The sequence below is a fragment of the Vanessa atalanta genome, chromosome 3 (genome assembly GCF_905147765.1).
Source record: "Vanessa atalanta chromosome 3, ilVanAtal1.2, whole genome shotgun sequence".
In the NCBI taxonomy this organism is placed as follows: Eukaryota; Metazoa; Arthropoda; class Insecta; order Lepidoptera; family Nymphalidae; genus Vanessa; species Vanessa atalanta.
This window is the reverse complement of record NC_061873.1, coordinates 8019589-8031031: the sequence shown is the minus strand read 5'-3', so window position 1 is coordinate 8031031 and position 11443 is coordinate 8019589. Positions and strand designations below refer to the sequence as shown.

Below are 11443 nucleotides of genomic sequence, written 5' to 3'. Positions count from 1 at the left end.
TTTAATACATATACCGTATTACCTACAATTGTAGCTACAAATGTAATAATTACGCTTCTTAATTATTAGCCGCATTTATGTAAATAATTTTTTAAATGACTGACTAACTCGCATCGCACAGTATAAGTGGGTCTAAAAGGATGATATTTTGCACGGAAACTCTGTAGGTTGATTAAAAAGTACTAAAAAGGGATTTCGTATGGAAATTCATCATTTATTATATTTGAATTTTGGATATCCTTATTTAGCTACAGTTAATGAGTTAACGGTAGTTGTAATATATATACAGTTAACCAACCACATATTACTTAACAGTGTATATTGTACACAGCTCTCAAATTCGATTAAAGGTTTTTTTTATTTATAAATGATATAGCTTTTTTTGAGACTTTCGGACGACTCTTTGCGTTACATTTTTTCTTTTTAAAATTGACTTGATATCTCTCCTTCGTCTTATTATTTTATAACTTTCTTTTATTTATTATCTGTTATCCTCTATATTTACATTATTTGTGAAAATTTTAATAATTTTGAGTATAAGGTAAGACAACACACTCGATCAATTAACAGTACATTACTAACAAGACCATTGTAATATAAAAATAGCTCGTTTATTGAATAGTAAATTTCTTCATACATCATTTTCTTTTGTTATTCATTCAGAATGAGGTCGATAACAAAAAAACATCACATTTCTCATTATGTATTTATTTTCCGTAATTCAGATCCTTTACATAAATATAACCTTATTCATATAAAACTTATTTATTAATCATTAATTAATTGTGATGCGAAAGTTGTTAATAAAATTCGGACAGTATTCAAATTAAGAATCATTAACAATAATTAAAAGTCATCATAATTGAATATTCAAAAGTTAGAAGATATTTTCAAATAATGGTTATTTATATAGATTTTCACATAATAATATTGATTATTGAGTTTTTATACAAATATTAAAGCATCATACATCATCAGTCATTATCTAGACCTACGTATTGATTTTTGTGAATGCAAATAAATACATTTTTAACAACATATATCATAGCATGTTTTGTAAATGTAACAGCATTATTGTTACACATAAAACATTCATGGAATTAAAATCATATTTATTTCTACTTTATATTTAAAATTTTAAATACAATATATAATTATGGTAATTATAAAAAGTAAATGATAGTTCTAGGATAATTCATAATTATGATACTTGCCTGAAAATGCATATTAATGTGAACTTGCCTTAACAAGTGTTCACGGCCAACATAAAGGTCAAATTTTTATATTGCAGTTAGTGGTCCTCAATCCATAGTTCGCAAAACAACGATACTCTGCAAAAAACACTATGTAACAAGTGTGCCGCGAGAGAATTAAGTACAAAACAGGGAAGGACATATTTGAATTTATCATGGGCCTTTTAGTGACACGAATATGTTAAAATTTCTTATATACATATTCGGGGATGCGTGGCCATATCTAGAGCGTGCGATACGATTTTAGTTTTGTTTTTATAATTCCATATCAGACTCATTTTTTATCTTTTTTTGATTCTAGAACTTACAAAGGTTTGTCCTGTTTGAATTTCAAATACAAAATACATTTAAAGTGTTCTGCACAACATAATATACTTCTAAGAATTAGATTAGCATTCCTCATAACAAAAAGATTGAGGACCACTGGTGTAAACGCATACAGCGTCAGACAGACAACGATTAGCTTATTGGTATTTCATATTTGAAACATTAAATACTCTATCAAATAAGCGGACGGAGCAATGATATCGTTGAGTATGTATTCAGAAAAACAATTTTATAGTTATTTTTTATCTTAAAACATTAAATACTAAAATGTAATGATAACATTTAAATCGCTGATTTATTATTGTAACTGTTACTATATCAAATTTAAAAGCTGTTTCACTTTATTAAAATTTTGTGACATTAAAATTATAATTAAAAAATACCTGTTTAATTAAAACCTGATAATCTATATTTAGCTACCTAATTCAGCTTATTAAAACATCACGACTAGTTTTGGCTGTCAATATATAAAATCACGACGTTTTATTTAATTAATGGCACCCACAACTCTTTACTACCATATTTTTGTATTTGCGCAATATCACATTTGAATCATCCGTGTAGTAAAGGACTGAAATGGGGGAAAGCTTGATTGGGGCACACGATGGCTTCGGAACCTGAAAATAAAAGCATATTATACTTTAATAAAACGTATGACTTAAAATGTTAATAAGTGATACGGTAAGTATTCTGTTACTGCAGGCCTAGAAGTAGTCACTTAGCGACTAATTTCGATGTATGATACAATCTATTATTGTAGGACAAAAACTGAGTGACGTGGTCAAGGAAGTGACGTCACCTTTCAGACGTAGTAATTAGTAAAAGAAAGGGGCATCCATCTTGGGTCGCCACGGTGATACAATATTTGACTTGTCAGTTGCGTACTTGATGAATTTTATAATTTCTTGTTGGTATATAACTATTCGGATGATTTCGGGTTCAAACCCAGGATAGCACCACTGAATTTTAATGTGCTTAGTTCGTGTTTATAATTCATCTCGTGCTCGGCGGTGAAGGAAAACATCTTGAGGAAACCTGCATGTGTCTATTTTTAACAAAATTCTACCACATGTGTATTCCACCAACCGGCATTGGAGCAGCTTGGTGGAATATGCTTCAAAACCTTCTCCTCAAAGGGAGAGGAGGCCTTAGACCAGCATTGGGAAATTTACAGGCTGCTAATGTAATGTATTATAACTAAAAGTTAGTTAATCAGTGTCCGTCGATATTTATTTTATTGGTTTTAGTAAATGGTCGATTATACGATATAATATGTATATGTATTCGATTTATTACATGATCAACAGTTGACTTATTAAGACAAAAGCAAAGTTCACTATCGCTTTGACAATTTATATTAATTAATAATACAATCTGGCTCTTAGAGTGTGCAACGTAAGAGGCGCTGTGGTAAGCGCCCTTCACAATGGTGGACAGCCACGAAAGTTTTTTGGTAATACTTTCTGTATACCAGGTAAAAGGTATTATCTTGAAAACTTTTAAATCTTATTTTAATAGGTATGCAATAGATTTTTCAAACCTGTGTGGGATTTAAAAGATGAACCAACGTTTGTACTATTGCATGATTCGTTGCATTTTTATGTGCGTTCAGTGGAAAATTGCACTCGCCGCTGCAATAAAAAGCTCCATAACCATCCGGCGCGATGATCCAATCCTGAATAAAAATAAAATAAAATGTAAAAAATATTAAAATACCGACTTAAAGTAACTCTGTCTGTCTATTAGTCTGATGCTGTTTCACGGCCAAATTACTGAACCGACTTTTATGAAATTTGGCTTGATTGCTTCAAGCCAAATTTCTTCAATCCCAAGGACGAACATAGGCCTTTTTATGCATAACTCCTGACTAGCGACTACCGACTACCGCCTACCCTTAAAAAAAGCGAGCGAAGCGCTGGCGGCTAGCAAATCTATAAATGTCATCATACAACGAATGATAGCGGAGATTTACTCTACATCTCATATCTCTAACTTGACTTCCAACTCGATACGGCGGACATTTAAGGCGAGCGTGATTTATTTATAATAAATACATTATTTATTTTCAATTACAACATTGATTAAATGGGCCAAGCTTGATCTTCACTTTACTCATTCGATTTATTTCAATAAATTTTAATAAATATTATACCTATGCAAAACTCTTTTAAGCAATCGCAACATCGCAACACTTTAATGATATACATAATTATATTTTGTCACCATTTTACACGTAACAGTGGTATGTAGAAAAAAAATCACTTGCGTAGATCATCATTAAAGTTTTTTTTATACAGAGTATAGATCTAGTGATTCGTAATTTAGTTTAAAGTCAATAGGTCAGTTAACTGTCAATTTTTGACCGCGTTTATTCCGACTGTAGACAGGCATCCGTTACTTCGTGGTATAAGAAAAACATCTACAGCCCATTCCAATCACAGAAAGAGTAAACCAAATAAACATTAAATTTACATGATCATTGCTCGAAATCTTAAATAAATTATATAATTTATTATTACATATGTTTATAATCAAATTAATTTATCATGAAAAAAAATAAAGTTACTATAAAAATTGATTTTGCTACTGTTGCCTTAACAATCGATATTTTCGACAAGGATAATTGTATATCAAACATACAGGAAAAAGTACCGTAAGGGATAGTGTAACGGCAGAGTATGGGTAGATTGTAAATGGCTTTCTTGAAGATAAGAGGATAGCACTTATGCCCATAGTAATATGTAGTAATAACTTTAGTGCATTCTTGGCTGTAGATGCACAGGATGTATAAAATTAAAAAATCGTTCATGTTTTAATTCTAAGATTTCATATCACATTCATGATCAGAGAAGAGATATCTTAATAATATTTCATATACTTGTTATTTTGCTATTTGTAAATATGAGCTAGCCATTTATTATCTTACCTGCCATTCTAAGTCCTTAAAGCTAACGTAAAGTGTTTGTATTTCGCAGCTTCTGGTCGTCCAATGCGACGTATCTGGAATTTCAATAAACGTCTTATTCGGTTTGTTTCTGAAAATAGAAAATATTGCTAATTGCAAGTAAAGACGTGCAAAACAGAGTATTTACTGAGTGAAAACATTTTTTATTGTTAAATACGATGCTTCAGCTTCGTACATAAGGCCTTTTATTCTTGGTAAGTGTTAAATATTAAGCAATAAATGAAATTAATATTGGAAATTCAAGAGGAGGCCAGTTTCCAAACTGTATTTCCTTGCAATTTTATATTATATATAAAACAACCCTTTTTTTTCTTAAAACAATGTGTGTTTTGAACATAAAACTTACTATGTTTACTTTATTCTATAAAACTATAAAATATATAAATAATATATAAATACCCTAGAAAATATATTTTTGTGACCAACATTAAAAAAAAAAAAAAATGAAAGAAATCTTTAGTGTCGATATTTTTTAACAATTGGTCAAAATTACGATGTTTTAATTGAGACGTTTTCTATTTCAAAAGTCAAATGCCCAGTGCTCCTAATAAATTCGTTCAAAGATAAAACTTCAAAGAATTTTAAGTCTTAGAACTGATTAACATTTAAAAAAGCTTATGAATTATAAAAAAAATCGGTTAAATTATCTTGACTAGCCTGTTAAAGGGTTCCTTAAATAGTTTTCAGAATATCCATTATTACGCCAACGTCTTGCCTCGCGTTTTCGTCGAGCACCAGTATCAGAGCTACCAAGCTTGGGTCCATGCTTGAAAAATGCTACCATAAAAGGTTGCTTTCCCTCAGCGTTTGCACCGTGGGTCTCATCCAATCCTATTTCTTCTGGTTTCACATGACGTTCTGAAACAACAATGATTTTTATTTTTAATAATTATACCTTTTCATATGCTACAGCAATCAGATAAAATAAATTTCATGAAAAATCTCAATTTTATCAATTTAGAAAGGTAGATGTGCACATCAACTTACTTTTGGTGCTTACCGACAGGTGGTGGTGACATGGGATAAGAGACTAAACAATTCTTACAAATTTATTTCCTAAAACAAATTAACGCTAAATATTGACCTGGTTGCGAATGCGGATGTAAGGTTATAAAGAAACCGCGGTTGTCAGCTGGTGCACCAAGCCATGTTGCCAACGCTCCCGTTACATTTAGCTCTAACCAGCCTTCAGCTCCTATACTAGTGTTCACTGCTGCAATACGTTCCATTTCAATGCCTCTGAAAATCAAAAGTTTGTTTCATTAGTCGACAGTTTACCTCACAGCTCTTTCTGTATCAATTTTTCTTTCTGGTAAATTCCATTATATATGTGCCTAAGTCTGTATGCAGGTCTCAAACTAAGTCAGTGTCAAATTTAATTACGATCAGTTGAGTGAACATTACGTTGTTACTATAGATAGATCCGAGTTTCATAATATACTACATATCTTAAAACAAGTCCGTGAATTAAAACTCTAAGTTATGTAAATACTTAGATTACTTTTAAAAAGATAATGTTTAATTTTTACCCTAGATTATCTACACTTATAACACGATGCGCGACCACAGTGTACAATGCAGTCGGGTCTTCTGAATGCACAGGTGCCTGGTGCAAGCGTAACTCTGCTGTGAGGAGAGATGAGGCGTCTCCCGGAGCACTCGCTACATCAAACCAGACGTGTCTTCCGTGTCCGTGGCGTAATGCACCCAGGTGATGTTCTAGAATTGTTTATAAGCATTAGTCAGACACTGTCAACAATACGATGCTACTAACATAGTAACTGCCCTTAAATGTCTTTCTTATGGCTTCTCTAAAGGAAAAGATTTAGAGCTTATTCTAACATGCTGCTATAATGTGGTCTTAGATTAGTATCTATAATAAAGAATATTTGTGCTACAACTGGCTTATCCTATTTTAGTTAACTTTGTTTTCTAAGTTCTAGCGTATGATTGAATTGAAAGTTTTGCTTTGCTTTTTTATCACTATAAATTAGTGTTTTACTTAACTACTAATTATTACACTATATACTAATTTAGGTTGTAGGGCTTTGTGCAAGCCCGTCTGGCTAGGTACCATCCATTCATCAGATATTCTGCCGCCAAACAACAGTACACACAAAACAGTATTGTTGTGTTCCGGATTGAAGGGCGAGTAAGCCAGTATATAACTACAGGCACAAGGGTCATAACATCTTGGTTCCCTATGTTGGTGGTACATTGGCGATGTAAGGAATGGTTAATATTTCTTACAACACCCCTGTGTATGGACGATGGTGACCACTTACCATCAGGTGACCCATATGCTCATCCACCAACTTATGCCATATAAAAAAGGGTTATAGTCATTCGCAGTTTTACTACATTTTACTAATTTGAGATATTCCAGACATAAGATAGGTTCTATGATAATTCTTTGATAACCAAAGATATCGATTTGTCAACATCACAACGAGAAAATACTAATAATATGCTAATTACTAAATACTTCGTCGCAGGTGGCGTGTCCTCTATCAAGCTTGATGTAACTTGACTCTATATGCACGTGTTCGTGTTTACGTTAAAGAATTTGGCATAAATTACTATAAAACATTGTCTATATAATTTTGATTGATTAAATAAATGGTTTAATCAATTATTTAAACAGGATATTTATATATATGATCATCGATATTTTTATAACAAAATGTTTTACTTAAATTTGACCATCATTCAATATTTGACCGCTTAAATATAAACATTATGAGTCGTTATCCATTAAAACAGACAGTTTATGAAGGTTTTATACGGTTCCCTCGTTTGTCATCCTGATTCCTTGTACCATACACGTATATTGTATGTCTGAATATAAAATTAATTTGTTTTTTTTTTCTCAATTTCTACGAGATGGCCCAGTGGTGATTATTAATTGTTGCGAGTTTAAGTCCCGAAAAGTGTCGTTCAATTTTAAAAACAAATAAGGTATAAACCTTATTTATTTTTAATTCAGATAAGGATGGATAAAATTCTGCCACTTCTCCAGCAATCTAAATCGGAGCAGAGTGTCCGTATAAGCATCAACCCTCTCCTCAAGATGAGAGAAAGTGTAGTTGCCTAGTTGCCGTTAAGAAAGACCTCCGTTGTCGGAATGGGTCAGAAGGTCTACATCATATTCAATAAGACGTAACTTTGAATGACTTTTTCCTCTTTTTCTAGTTATAATATAAGTGTAACCTGAAATCTGTTCTGTTTCTCTTTTTACTCAAACTGCGTTTTATCTTTCTTTCTTTGAGCGCTCTAATAGAATGTTTATGGTTATATTTATGTGTATTATGTACTTACATACAAATTGTTTTCATTTAATATTAATATATCATTAACCTCTATAAAATATGTATAACTAATGTATAAAATATAAATACTTTTTCTTGGTGCATGTTGTCTGGGTATTCACCCATTCATAACATATTTTTAATTATTATTTGGATAAATAGCAACACTTAGAATTATTGAGTTCCATTTTGTATGACCCGGTATTACTGCACCAGACAAGAGATATACAGCGTTGGGCGATCGGGGAGGCGAAATAGATGGCCCACCACGTGCCTATGGTCCCCAGGCCCCTAAACGTCTCCATGTTCGCTTGATCAAATTCAACCCAATGCTTTAAAAATATTCTTAGTGCCTATCTAAGAGGTAGTTTAGAGTAGCGAGATGCCATAAAAATATGTATACCAGAGACGGTACTACAACTGCTAATCTTTTTAATACCTATAGAATTTTAGGTCCAGTTTCACTTAGGTATGTATAGTTGTACTTCGATACTAAGTTGCATTTCGTATATATTTTAAACCTAAAGTACTTCGATATTTACCGATCAATTCGTATTTTATTTTTCTCGTCCATATTCATATTCTATATTTGTTTATTTTAGTCGCATTTAAATTTCACTTGCAACAAATTGACTATACAAACATTAAATGTGAACGTAATAAAAAGCTTGTATAAGTATGTCAACTTCTTAAACTACGAGCCCTATTCAGTTCATGCCTCTGACTGGCTTAGTCCACCACTGCGGATATGACATCTTAATTCCAAAGGTTATTGAAAATCCTCATTGATAGTTAATATTACTCAGTGCAACGTCAATGGGCAGTGCGGATAATTTACCATCAGTTGACTCATTTGTCAGTTTCCCTACCTTTATTAAATATATAAGAAAAAACTAGAAATAAAAAATATAATAACTAAAGTAAAATATTGTTCTAGATAAAGTCACCAAAAAAGAAGTATTAAAACAATGTACCTATTTCTTAAAAGTCCGTTTAACATGCTAATAGAACAATAAGGACCAATTAGGAGGACGGCAAATGTTTGAATCCAGTAGATAATATAAAATAATATACTGTCTTGCCAATGCCGGCCTCAATATTTAAGTATAGTAGGGCTACCAAATTAACGTTTTTATTTACATTTAGTTTGTTTATTTAGTTACCGTATAGGAACACATAAGAAAAATGTAGTCTGCACATTTGACTTTTCAAAAAAAAGTTCTGGTGAGATTGAGTAACAAACATCAATATATCCAAGCTTTCACATTTATGATATTAGTAAAATAAATACTCGTTATTTAAAAAAAATCATGTGAATCGTTAACCCTGCTCGTCGGAATGCGAAGCATTTCACGAATGACTCATTTTTACCTGCAGGGTCCAGTTTTAATGTGAGGATTACGCTCTCCTAAATAATATGATAATGGTCAAAAAGATCAAAAATAATAAATATTGACAGTGGACTAAATAAATGGTTGTTTTTTTTTCAACTGACTTTTACATTACCAATCTACATTCCTTAAATAAAAAAGAATTATAACTTATGGGTCCCCACCAACTACTGTCAACTTTACTGAAAACATAAAATTGTGATAATTCAAATGAAAAATATATGTAAAGGAATATAATTGTCATCTAAAATGTATTGATTAATATCGATGATTAGTCTTGACTGAAATCAAGATAACCAGTTGTTTAAATATCGATGAAATTTAGTTTTTTTTAGTTTATTATATGGATTTTTTATGAAATGCCACCTAAATAGATTTGCGCTGTGAGAACCATTCTTTACATCACCAATGCGCCACCAACTTTGGGAGATAAAATGTTATGTCCCTGTACCTGTAGTTACACTGGCTCAATCACTCCTCAAATCGAAAGTCAACAATACTAAGTATTGGTGTTAGGCGATAGACTATTTGGCTATAATTTTAAAGAATTTTAGTTATTATAATTACAAAGATATCCAACGTATATAACAAAAACCTTAAGTTCTATAAAAACAATACGACAACGAAAGAAATATTATTTATAGTTTGTATTACATACTAATTCTTACATCCTATAGCTACCTACACAGTATTAATAACAATTTATTTTAAATCGAAAACTTTGAACTGCAAATTTTACTTCAATCCTAAATAAAGAAATAATTTTAAATTTCATTTAGTTCTTAAGAAGAAGTCAAAGTATTATAGAAAAAAAAATCAAAAATGGCGTTTCACATTTCTGGACCTCCATCGAACCAAGGATCCTACGTCCGTGTCCTCAGGGTAAAGAGGATTCGACCATAAACGTCAAACTATAAGTGAATATTTTTAAAATATTTGACGGAAAAATTGCACATGTCATTTTGTAATAATTATGTATTAATTAGTAACACCTAATCTAATTAATTTTAACGAACAGACGATATAAACTCACTGAAGTTGTGTTTACTCACTGATAAAGCTAAACATAAATAACCTTCTGAGAAAACACTCATTACGCATAATATATACATACATATATTTACAATGTTGTTTAATAAAGTATATTAACAACACATGTTATAAACAAAGAATAAGTTTTTATTAATACTATTACTACTAAAATAGTCTTGATACTTACTTTTACTCTGGAATGTCATAATAAGATCACTTTCATCGATGGCATGTTGTTCCTCACCACTGAGAGCCATCTCAGAGCTGCGTGTTGGCCTAGCCTGCTCATGTTCCTCTGCTAGTTGCTTATATACATCAAGTAGGAAGCTCGGTGCCGAGCGATCTAAAGGAGGGGCTTGTGAGCGTCGAGGTCTCTCACCTAGACCCAAAAGCTCTAAGATTTCGTGTTCAACGGCTTGCCGTTCATGTCGCGTCATGGAATGATGTATAATAGTTTGATCTACACCATTATCGATATAAAGTCCAGACAGTGCAGCATCCGAACCGATTATTAAAAGTATAGTATAACTCGCGTACAACCACGCCGACTTCAATCTAGTCATATTCGCTGGCTTTAACTTCTACTGTACGCCGTGAACGCGCTTATTGAACTGACGAGTAAACCGGCACAAGGCGCAAATACACCCGAGACGGGACCTAACCGCAGCCACTGATGACTGAACCTGCCCACTCAAGGTGGGCCGCCGACCGCCGCGCTCGCCACAGACTCCCCTCCCTCACCTACTATACCATACAACGTATAAAATAATGTAAACATCACAGCGGCAGCCGAACAGCCGTACGCATTCCTGTATCTACAGTTGATCGGTTTGTGAATTCGATCACTCGATTACCGGTTAAACACAATCTACACAAATATTTTTTTTATTAAAAGACCGGCCAGTTCTTAGACAGATTCGCGGACCAATGATAGCTTATAATGGACCTCTTGAATATTGAGAATTATAAGAAAGGAGAAAAATACGTATTTTGTGAGTTCTTTGAACGTTTTAATCGTATATTTTAAATCAATCGTATAATTAATTAGAAGAGCAAATATGCCAGTCTAAATCACCAATCGGCAAATATGCCAATCATGTTCAACACAGTCAATTAAAGAAATTGTAACGGTAGTAAAATGCCCGAATTTATTGAATTTTCAATAAA

The 11443-nt window shown here is 32.2% G+C and overlaps 1 protein-coding gene across 2 annotated transcripts; it reads right to left on the bottom strand.

Moving 5' to 3' along the window:
* Positions 1-893: 893 nt before the first annotated feature.
* LOC125076844 (protein 60A) lies at positions 894-10986 on the bottom strand. Of its 2 annotated transcripts, XM_047688559.1 has the most exons (7): positions 10464-10984; positions 6075-6264; positions 5630-5784; positions 5203-5403; positions 4507-4580; positions 3121-3255; positions 894-2197 (listed from the first exon to the last, which is right to left on the bottom strand). In XM_047688559.1, exons 1-7 carry the CDS (start codon positions 10837-10839, stop codon positions 2072-2074), a joined length of 1257 nt encoding a protein of 418 aa, XP_047544515.1. In that variant the 5' UTR covers positions 10840-10984; the 3' UTR covers positions 894-2071. The 2 variants fall into 2 exon arrangements, with proteins under 2 accessions (XP_047544515.1, XP_047544516.1); XM_047688560.1 differs by lacking the exon at positions 894-2197 and having other exon boundaries at positions 3181-3255; positions 4507-4615; positions 10464-10986.
* Positions 10987-11443: the final 457 nt, after the last annotated feature.

Coding starts and splice junctions, on each gene's coding strand:
- LOC125076844 (XM_047688559.1), bottom strand. CDS start 10,839: ATGACTAGATTGAAGTCGGCGTGGTTGTACGCGAGTTATACTATACTT. Junction 6,265..10,463: donor TATGACATTCCAGAGTAAAA/GTAAGTATCAAG, acceptor AAACAATTCTAG/AACATCACCTGGGTGCATTA. Junction 5,404..5,629: donor ACATCCGCATTCGCAACCAG/GTCAATATTTAG, acceptor TTGTTGTTTCAG/AACGTCATGTGAAACCAGAA.